At 51.6% G+C, this 10,596-nt stretch overlaps 2 protein-coding genes across 3 annotated transcripts in view; both read right to left on the bottom strand.

Annotated features, from left to right (window-relative positions):
* Positions 1–1,624: 1,624 nt before the first annotated feature.
* On the bottom strand, positions 1,625–8,137 carry Msrb1 (methionine sulfoxide reductase B1). 2 transcript variants are annotated; one of them, XM_059269197.1, is made up of 5 exons: positions 8,015–8,137; positions 4,861–5,009; positions 4,304–4,418; positions 2,493–2,524; positions 1,625–2,092 (listed from the first exon to the last, which is right to left on the bottom strand). In XM_059269197.1, exons 1-4 carry the CDS (start codon positions 8,067–8,069, stop codon positions 2,493–2,495), a joined length of 351 nt encoding a protein of 116 aa, XP_059125180.1. In that variant the 5' UTR covers positions 8,070–8,137; the 3' UTR covers positions 1,625–2,092. The 2 variants fall into 2 exon arrangements, with proteins under 2 accessions (XP_059125180.1, XP_059125179.1); XM_059269196.1 differs by lacking the exons at positions 1,625–2,092; positions 2,493–2,524 and adding an exon at positions 2,561–2,728.
* A 485-nt stretch (positions 8,138–8,622) lies between these two features.
* Positions 8,623–10,596, bottom strand: part of Rpl3l (ribosomal protein L3 like) — an 11,892-nt gene continuing 9,918 nt past the window's right edge. The window contains 5 exon segments of the mRNA XM_059269761.1: positions 8,623–8,765; positions 8,955–9,074; positions 9,267–9,362; positions 10,253–10,354; positions 10,528–10,592. Of these exon segments, the coding sequence (XP_059125744.1) occupies positions 8,709–8,765; positions 8,955–9,074; positions 9,267–9,362; positions 10,253–10,354; positions 10,528–10,592 (440 nt within the window). The 3' untranslated portion in view covers positions 8,623–8,708.

The raw sequence follows: 10,596 nt of genomic DNA, 5'->3' as shown, positions 1-10,596 counted from the left end.
AGAGTTGTCGGCCCCTCTGCTTCTGCAGCTCAGGCCGCCACTCAACACTAGGGCAAACACAGGACTCTATCCTTCCGCCAATTCAGTGACAATTTAACACCCTGCTTACGTAGCGCAAGAAAGTGTTGTTTGTACCAATCACAGCACACCTCCCATGCAAATTTTCTCTTTTCTTTTATAATTGTGTTTATTTTTATTACGTGTACATGAGTGTTCTGCCTACGTGTATGTGCACCATGTGCTTGTCTGGTGCCCATGGAGGTGAGAAGAGAGCGCTGGATGCCCTGGACTTGTGGATGGTTGTAAGCCACCATGTGGATGATGGAAACCAAAACCAGGCCCCGACAGACTGTTTCACCGCAGCCCCTCTGCCAGGCTGCCAAAAGGAGAGCTCTGTCTCTAGCCTGGGTAGAAATGGTTGCAGGATCATCCGGAATTCACAGAGGTTGTGATAGCGAAGAGTCTGGTATAAACTGTTTCAAACACCTTCAGCTGAAGCTGAGCCTTCAGGAGCCGGAGCAATCAACTTTGATCGTCCTGTAGCTTGCTCTTGACAGCCACAGAATGTTCAAGACAGCCAGTGCTGGGGTAAGGGTAGTCTGGCCGGCTATCCGTCTGGCTGTCCCTTTGCTCAAGGCAGCCAGGGTAGCAAGGGCGAGTCCCACAGCTGCCAATTAGGGAGCCAATTAGGAAAATTATGGGAACATGAACATCGGATGATGAACTTAGAATAAGGACTCATGGAGACACTAATAGTAGTTAACAGATTTTAACAGTGTTTAACACCTGCCCAGTGCCCAGGAGAGGAGCTCGTGTGCGTGTAGTCAGCCTGCTGGAGGCTAACGAGGGAGCCAGAGGTCCTGCACCAAGGTCTACTTACCTCTTCCTCAATAGAGAAATCCTAGAGCATGAATCTCCCCCGACATCAAGATTGGGGGCCATGGAGGCCATTCAGAATGGCAAGCCCCAGCTGATCAGCAGATGGTATCACCAAAGAAGGCCACACCTCCCTTTCTTCCTAGAGGGATCTCAACAGTGGGCCAGACAGGCACGCAGCCAGTCTTATTCACAGGAAGACCCCAAGCCCAGAGCCCAGAGTATCTCCACACAAATATTTCAAATCCTACAGTCCTGGACCCTGCCTGACTCCTCCAAGCTTCAAGACCTTCAAACCTGACCTACACTACCTTCCCACAGACAGGAATCCTCCTCTTGGCTCCAAGACAGGTGAGAAAGACCCATCTCTCCCTGAGGCTCTGGGCAGGTGTTAGCCATTGTTAAGGTTTGTGGGACCCTTTCCCTCCTGCTGGGTTGCCTAATCCAAGTCTTTCTATGAGGGCTTATGTCTAGTCTTACTGTATCTTGTTATGCCCTGTTGGTTGACATCACTGGAAGGCCTGCTCATTTCTGAAGGGAAATGGAGGAGCAGTGGATCTGAGGGGGAGGGGAGGTGGTGGTGATGGGGAACTGGGAGGAGGGAAGGGAGGGGAGGATGCAGTTGGAATGTACTGTATGAGAGAAGAATAAAGAATAGAACACTGTTTAAATCAAGTCAAGTGGGGTGGCACAGATACCTGTAGTCCTAGTTCAATCCCCGACACTGCAACAAATAAATAAGTCACTGTAGCAACCAGCCCAGGCTTCGTGTTTATTATTTCCATTTGATCATTCCAGAAAGGATTCAAGGTGAGGTGGGTTTCTGCGTCACCCATGCTTCCGGATGTCAAGAGCTGCCAAGCACATATCATAAGGACAGTGGCTTTATCTTGGGAGAGAATGCCCCTGCAGTCATGAACTGGACGGAGCAGTGAGAGATCAAGGCCCCTGTCTGGTAATGAGGCAACACTCACTTTCCCAAGCCAGAGTGAGGCAAGATAGATCCAGATTGTGAAACAGGGCTCTGTTTTCTCTGCCAGAAGACAAGGGTCCAAGAGTCCATGGCATCGGCATCAGCTCACTCCCCTCCCTGAAGGTCACAGGTCATCACCACCCTGGCTGGCTTAGAAGGATTTAACCAGAGCAGATCATGTGGTGACCAAGGCTGGAGCAGCTGGCCAGGGCAGCCCCAATGTCACTCCATCTCCTGCAGAGCCTAGGGAGACAGGCACAAGCTCTAATGAGGGCCAGGGCCCACCCCCAGAACTGAGCCCCACAGGGGTGAGTGTGGACAGCCAAGGAGGTGGGTAGCAGGATGAGGGGGAAGAGAAGGTTTGGGTACACTGTCATTCAAAGATGAGCTAAACCCAGAGTCTCCTACGGACTCAAAACAGCCAATGGCTCAGCACTGTCCCCAGCGCCATCACGGTAGAACAGTGGAAACTTTCCAAAAGTGCTTCATCTAAGGCGAATCCATTCAGAGACAAGGCATTGGGAGCCTTCCTGATGCTCCAACCACCTCCTCCCAACCCCCTAGTCTGAGTGTCCAGGGTTCCGACACTAAAGTGGGGCTGCCACAAAGTGGGCATGCCCATCTGGGAGGGAGAGCTGCTCACCTAGTGCCCCTGGGAGGCAGGAGCTTCTCTGTCTGGAAAAGAGAGAAGGAGAGAAAACACATCATCATTAACTCATGCTTCATCTGGGCGTGTGTGATGGCTCCTATCTGCAAGTCCAGCATTCCAGAGGCTGAGGCAGGAGGTTGGTTCAGGAGGCGCGGATCAGGAAGGGCTGTATGGTAAGCTCCAGGCCACTCTGGGCCACAGTGGACACTCTATCTCAAAAGTACTAAAACCTATGAGGAAATTGAGGCAGTAGATCTCTGTGAGTTCAAGGATTGCCAGGGCTATATAGCAAGACCCTATCTTTAAAAAAAAAAAAAAAAAAAAAAAAAAAAAAAAAAACAACTAAAACCAGGCATAGTAAGGTAGTCCAATGAGTAAAGACACTTGCCAACCAAGCCTAACAACCTGAATTTGATGCCCAGGTCGAAAGTGGAGACTGAAAACCACTTCCCATAAACTGTCCTCTGACCTCCACACATGCAGTGGCATGTACACACCCACAAATACACTAAGTAAATCAATGAAAATGTACTTTTGGCAGGGGGCTGGAGATATGGGCTGCTCTTCCAGAGGACCCAGGGTCCATCCCCAGCACCCACATGGCTAACACCATCTTTAACTTCAGTCCCAGGGATCCGACGCCCTCTTCTGGCTCCTTGGGCACTGTACACATGAGGTGCACAGAAGCACATTCAGGCAAAACACCCATATACATAACATAAAAATAAAAGGAGAGCTAGGCGGTGGTGGCGCATGCCTTTAATTCCAGCACTCAGGAAGCAGAGGTAGGCGTAGGTGGATCTCTGATCTCAGAGTTTGAGGCCAGCCTGGTCTACATAGCAAGTTCCTGGATAGTCAAGGCTACACAGAGAAACCCTGTCTCCAGAAAATGAATGAATGAATGAATGAATGAATGAATGGAGGAAAATGTACTTTTTCTGAAAAGCACTAAAACCAAACAACAAAATCATGATTCAGACTCCAGGCCAGCTGAAAGGCCCCGGGAGCCAGCTCAAGGAAGTCTGCACACGGTTGACTTTCTGAGCTCTACAGGAGAACTCACAGTCTCCTCTTCCTTCACCAGACACAGAGAAAAAAAAAGGACGACAGGACACAAATATCACCCTAGCTCAGTGTGTCCCGGCCCTTCCTGACTGCTCACTAACCCCACAGTATAGCAATGGTCGCCGTTATTACGGCTCCATTTTACAGATCAAGAAACTGGATAAAGGGTCTGGCCACTACTAAAAAGGTTGAGGGGTTGGGGATTTAGCTCAGTGGTAGAGCGCTTGCCTAGCAAGCCCAAGGCCCTGGGTTCAGTCCTCAGCTCCAGAAAAAAAAAAAAAAAAAAAAAAAAGGTTGATTAAAGTAGCAGTTTTATTGAGTTGTTACTATGCACTAGGCCCCAGAGGTACCATATGGCATTCAGTTGTCCTCAGCAGCCTTGTGATAGAAAATATGTTACCATGGCCCTCGGCAGAGGAATGACAGGCACTCAGGTTCAGAAGCAAGCCTTTGGTCACACGGCCCAGGTCCTCAGCCGTCACCCACCCCTACATCCAAGTGAAGATTCCAGGCACATGGAAAGGCCAGGCCCACAGAGAAAACCACATACCACAAACCCCCTGAGATGTTCCCATATGAGACGCCCTGGACATTTGCCCCCAGTCCTGTACCTCGGCCAGCTTTTGAGGTGTCATTGGTAAGTGCATTTTGCCACAGCCAGTAGACACGCATACACAGCATGCCTCCCTGCTGCACTTCCCTGTTACAACGGGATGTCCCCAGCCGCTAGCGGTGCTCACCTTTAGGGATGAACTTCAATGAGCTGCTAAATATTCAGAATCGGGATTGTCCCCGCTTGGGGCCATCATTCAGGAACTCGTGGCCCAACCCGTTGCCACACTTGCCACAGGACACCTGGAGAAACCCAAACACAGGTAGTCACCCTGTGGGCTGCAGACAGGTGACGCTTCCACCATCTGCCTGCTTCCCGAGCTAACTCTAGCTCTGAGGGGTGGGCCCTGCAAAAGGAAGCTATCCTAACGCTCATGTTCCCTCAAAATACAAGCATTCTCAAAATCCAGGTGTGGTGACTCACACCACAGTCCTAACACTTAGAAGGCAGAGGCAGGTGGATCTCTGAGTTCAAGGCCAGCCTGGGCTACAGAGTTCCAGGCCAGCCAGGGCTACACAGAGAAAGCAGTGTCTTCAACAACAACAACAACAACAAATCTTGGGGTGCCAGTACCCCAGCTGAAGATGGAGGCCTCGAATAACCACATGAGGGAGCAAAGGAAGACAAGTGTAACCAGTCCCAAGACCCTTCCTGGCCAGCACTCAGCGGGGCTATCACACCCACCTTCAAAGCTTCAGGTCGGTTTTTCTCAGGGTGCTTGGTCACACTGTCTGCATGGATGGTTTCAGTGAATGCTGGCCATGGGGAAGAGTGTGCGTACTTTGAGCGACTAGAGAACAACTCATAGCCACACTTGGCACACACATAGACACCTGTAGCAGAGGAAGAACACAAGCAGAGACATTCATCAGCTGCGTCTGTCTGGTGCAAGTTTCCTTGACCTGGGACCCAGGAAATGACGTCACTAGCGCTGCTCCCATTGTGGGAGGAGACCCCACACCATCCCCATACATCCCCTGCTCATAGCCCATTGACTGGCTCTGGGAGACCTAGCAAAGCCTGGCTGAGTTACAAGAGACCAGGAGTCACTCTGGGGCTCATGTCCTACTCTCAGTGGCCCTGTGATGGGAAACCTTGAACATTTTCATTCTATTATTTAGTTTTGGATGTTTTAAAAGACTTATTTTTATTTTATGTGTATGAGTGTTTTGCCTGCATGTATATCTGTGTACCACATGTATGCAGTGCCCACAGAAACCAGAAGAGACCAGAAGACAGGGCCAGATTCCCTGAGACTGGAATAAACTATCATGTGGGTGATGAGAATGAAACCCAGGTCCTCTGGGAAAGCATGTTCTTAACACTGAGCCATTTCCAGCCCCCTTGGGGCTTTTGTTTTGTTTATTTTGAGACAACATCTTGTACCTGTTAGTTTCTGTCAACTTGAAACAAACTAGAGTCACCCAGGAAGAGGGACTTCAGCTGAGGACTTACCTGGATCAAACTAGTCTGTGGGCATGTCTATGGGGACATTTTCTTATTAATGATTGATGTGGGAGGGCCTAGCTCACTGTAGGCAGTGCCATCCCTAAGCAAATGGGTCTAGGCTGTATTAGAAAGGTAGCTGAGCTGGGTGGTGGCGGCGGTGGCAGCAGCAGCAGCAGCAGCAGCAGCAGCGCACGCCTTTAATCCCAGCACTCAGGAGGCAGAGGCAGGTGGATCTCTTTGAGTTCTAGGATAGCCTGGTCTACAGAGCACTGAGCAAGCTAGGGTACCAAACCAGTAAACAGCATTTCTTTGTGGTCTCTACCCAGTTCCCGCCTCCAGGTTCCTACCTTGGCTTCCCTCAGTGATGGACCTTAACTTGTAAACTGAAATAAACTCTTTCTTCCCCTAGACAGGTTTTGGTCAGTGTTTCAGTGTTTTATCACAACAGAGAAGCCATCTAGAACAAGTCTCACACTGTAGCCCAGGCTAGCCTGCAACTATGTAATCCAGGCTGGCCTCAAATTTAAGGCAATGCTTCTGCCTTGAGCCTTCTATACCCTAGGATTACAGGTGTGAACCATACTTGGCTGACATTTCCATTTATGGGCAAGAAGATGGAAGGTTGGCGATGCAGACACACAATAAGGTATGTGGCCAAGAGAGAACGCTAAATATCTGACTATAGCCTTCCTCTACCCCTGGACAGGGCCCTACCACTGCCAGTGTAACCATTGGTCCCCTCTCTCCTCAAGTAGGCATTCTGCTACTCAACAAAGTTTTTGGTTTTGGTTTTGGTTTTGGTTGGTTTTTTTTTTTTTTTTTTTTTTTTTTTGGTTTTTGGTTTTTGTTGTTGTTGTTTTGGTTTGGTTTTTCGAGACAGGGTTTTTCTGTGTAGCTTTGTGCCTTTCCTGGAACTCGCTTTGGAAACCAGGCTGGCCTCGAACTCACAGAGATCCGCCTGACTCTGCCTCCTTGAGTGCTGGGTGCTGGTATTAAAGGCGTGCGCCACCACCGCCCGGCTCAACAAAGTTTTTTTTTTTTTTTTTTTTTTAATTTTTATTTTGCAATACAATTCAGTTCTACATATCAGCCACAGATTCCCTTGTTTTCCCCCCTCCCGCCCCCCTCACCTTCCCCCCAGCCCGCCCCCCATTCCAATCTCCTCCAGGGCAAAGCCTTCCCCACAGACTGAGATCAACCTGGTGGACTCAGTCCAGGTAGGTCCAGTCCCCTCCTCCCATGCTGAGCCAAGGGACCCTGCATAGGCCCCAGGTTTCAAACAGCCAACTCATGCAATGAGCACAGGACCCGGTCCCACTGCCTGGATGCCTCCCAAACAGATCAGGCCAATCAACTGTCTCACCCACTCAGAGGGCCTGATAACAAAGTTTTAAATTGAATACCGAGGCATGGGCCTGCTCTCTGAGCAGGAGTAGACTGGCCCTAGGGAACAGTCTTCCAAGCCAAATAGGGAACCCCAGAAAAACAACTGCTGGGAAGAAAGGTTTCAAAACTGAATTGCCTAACTGTTTGAAAGACTAAAAAATCGGAACTTGCCAGGTACTGAATCACATTACCCACCACCCACTTGAGTTCCTGTTCAGTCTGTATCAGGAACTGGAGAGGAAGCAAAACATAGTGAAGTGTTCAGCTTGCCAGGGCAGCCCCAAGGCAACCGGGGTGCTGCAGGGATTCAAGAGGGATTCAAGGGAGGCCTCTGCACAGTGACCTGTATTACAACTGGCTTATACAGATGCCCAGTGTCACAGCTCAGCCCTCCAGAGAACTGACATCTAACAGATCCCGCCCCAGGAACGCCAATGCCATAGTTTTACCAAATTAGTCCAATATCAGCAGAACCCAGTAAGCAGGGGACTCACTGAGTCTCTAACAGCCTGGGTGCGGTAGCCCAGGCTGTACTGGTTACACTTCATTGGCGCTGGTAAGGACCCACTGACACCTAACCCAGAGGACAGGGAGACACCTGGGCCGGCAGATTCGGGACTGAACGGAAAATGCAGAGCTTGCCCACTCATCCACGTGAGTCCGGGAAGGAACACAATCAGGGCAAACTCCAACGCGGACCTTGGATCACATATCCCCATCGTTCCGCTCCAAAGTTCGACCACTCTGAAACCACACGGGTAGGTAGCACCCCAAAGCACTCGGCCCAGAGGATCCCCAGAGAGATCTACACTGAAGTTCAAGGCCTGTCATCCTCGAGAACAGAAATTACCGGAATGCCCCCTCTCCTCTCAAGTCCTCCTGCTCCCCAGTGCCCTCGCCAGCCCCTCCTCCGAGTCCTCAGCAGCCACGATCGCCCCATCCTGGCTCAGGGACTTCACCGCCATCCAGAAGGCGATGCCTGCTTTAATGCCACAGGCTGTACCTGGCTCGAAGTGATTCTGGAAAACCTCGCCTCCGAAGAAGCTGCAGAACGACATGGCCGCAACGGGACAGGCCAATGTACCCGGCCGGGACTCCTAAAGCCCTCAGTCTCGACTCAAGCCCGCCCCCTCCCCAGTGACCAATCACGTAGCGGTTTGCTCTAAGCCACGCCCCTAGAGAAGACGAGTCTCTCCAGGATTTTCCACTACTTGCCTTCTAGAAGCCCCGCCCCCGCCCTCGACGAGTCTCTCCTCCGGTAGGCCCTAACCCCCCCCCCCCCCCCCATCCAACCAATCCCTCCCGGGAACCTGGTTCCCACTTCCCACTTCCGCCTCCAGAAGGCCCCGCCCGGAGAGCCTCTTCCGCGGAGCGCGTCTCCTGCAGCAGGAAGCCCGGACTCAGAGTTTCAGTAGAGCTGCTAGACCACAGGACCCCAGGAGTAATGGCCCGGAACTGGAGTGGAGGCACATCCACCCAGCTGCATCCCTAGTCCGCCCTAATCCGGCAGTAAACCTTGCGCCCTGAGATGTCAGCGGCCTTTTGGCGCCCCGCCCCGCCCCGCCCTCTCCCCCCCATCCCCACCCCCACCCCGCAACCTCTGAACCAGGCTTAAAGAGTTGCCTCAGGACTTTATTAGACAAAGAGGACAGGACAGGCAGCAGGAGCACTCCCAAGTGTGCTCCATTCCAGGCATCTTAGATGTTTCCCGAGGTCTCCGGCTTCTCTTTCTCCAGATGCTTCTTTTGGGGGCCCTGGTTAAGGTAGGGGGACAGGAGGAGCGTTAGTCACGAGAGTGAGTCAAGAAACACTGCCCGCGGCCGTCACCAGGGCTACCCAGGACCTGCTCTACGAGCCCCTAAAAGCACCCTTCTTCCAGTTCCTCTCCGAAACAAGCGGGATACGGAGTTTTGAGCCCCAGAGAACAGGTGGGACTAGCTCACCATGAAGGCCCTCTTCTCCTGCGCTGTTTGGAAGCGTCCGTGGCCAAACTTGGAAGTGGTGTCAATGAACTTGAGCTCGATATTCTCCAGAGCCCGGCGGCTGTGGTGCACTAGGAGGGACTGGGAATCCAAGAGAGAAGAGATGTCAAGGATGGAGAGCCCCAACTCCTGTGGGCTCCAGTCCACACCGAGAAGGACTCAGTCGCTCACTCGCTCCTACCAGACCCCTTCCTTTACTCTCCCACCACCGAGCAGGCTAAAGACTGAACAGGCAGCTGAAGCCCACTAACCAGCTTGCCTTGCGGCACTCACCTTCCTCAGTGTGATCACTCGCTTCTTGGTACCTGCAATGCAGCCTTTTAACATGATGAAGTCATTGTTCACTTCCCCATAGTGGGGGAAGCCACCCTACAGGGAGACAGAGCAAACCAAGGGCAGGGCAGACAGTTAGGGGGCCATGATATGAAGGAGCCCCATGCCCAGACCCCAGGGTGCAGGGACAGTACCTCACACTGGCTCACTCCAGGGCAGCAGCATCTGAGCCACATACTAAGTATTCTTCCTGTCTTAACTCACTTAACAATATGCCTTTTTGTGGGGGACACTGGGGCTCAGAAGTTTGGGGATGCTGAGCATGGTGGTATAAACCTGTAAATCTAACACTTGAGGCAGTGATCCAGCAAGATCACTTAAGAGCTGGGTAACAATGAGTCCCTGGCTCAGTTGGAAGAATGCTCGTCTAGCATGCATGAGGCCCTATGTTCGATCCTGAGCACCACATTAAAAAATAGAGTGTTAGTCAGTCATGGTGGAACATGCCTTTAATCCCAGCACTTGGGAGGAGGTAGGAGGATCTCAGAGTTCAAGGCCACCCTGGTCTACAGAGCAAGTTCCAGGACAGACAGGGCTACACAGAGCAAAAAATAGGGTATGTGGCATACCCATATGCTCTCAACACTCAGATGGTAAAAACAGGAGGATCAGAATTTCAAGGTCATCCTCAGCTATATAGGGAGTCGGAGGCCAGCATGGGCTACTGCTGTATGCATTTCTCCTCTCTGCAGGTATGAAGGGTGCAGGAACAAACAAGGATTGGGGCTTCCACGTGGTTGCTCACAGCCATATCAGGCCTCCCATCACTGACCTCCAGCCAAGACCCTGAATCTAGTGGGGGGGAGGGACCAATATCCAGTTGTGGAGCATAGATAATGGAACTCTTGCAGCAGAATAGCACACAGGTAGGGCCTGTCCCCCAACCCCCATTAGACCCCGTTTGTAGCCTGGCCATCTCGCCTCACCAATGGTGTGATAGACTTGTCAGTTATATCATAGCTGGTGGACGCATTGTTTTTGACCATCTTCCCATCTTCCATGTGCAGCCCCCGGCCAATTCGGTAGATCTACCAGGAAAACATCAGTAGGGGCCAGAGGTGGGTTTTGGGCTAGAAACATGGCCGCACCCCCCCCCCAGCACAGATGCTCAGACTCTGGAACTAGTGATGATATTTCATGAACCCAGTCAGTGCTTGAGTCATGCCATCCCACTAGAGACCCCTCGGAGCTATGGACACACCTTCTTGTTCAGCTCTGTACGGTGGTGGTAACCTTTCTGCCCAGCCCGGGCGATGGAGCAGCCTACTCG

Source organism: Peromyscus eremicus, chromosome 8a, assembly GCF_949786415.1.
Source record: "Peromyscus eremicus chromosome 8a, PerEre_H2_v1, whole genome shotgun sequence".
Lineage (NCBI taxonomy): Eukaryota > Metazoa > Chordata > Mammalia > Rodentia > Cricetidae > Peromyscus > Peromyscus eremicus.
Note: the sequence above shows the minus strand (reverse complement) of the source record. Positions and strands in the feature narration are given on the sequence as shown.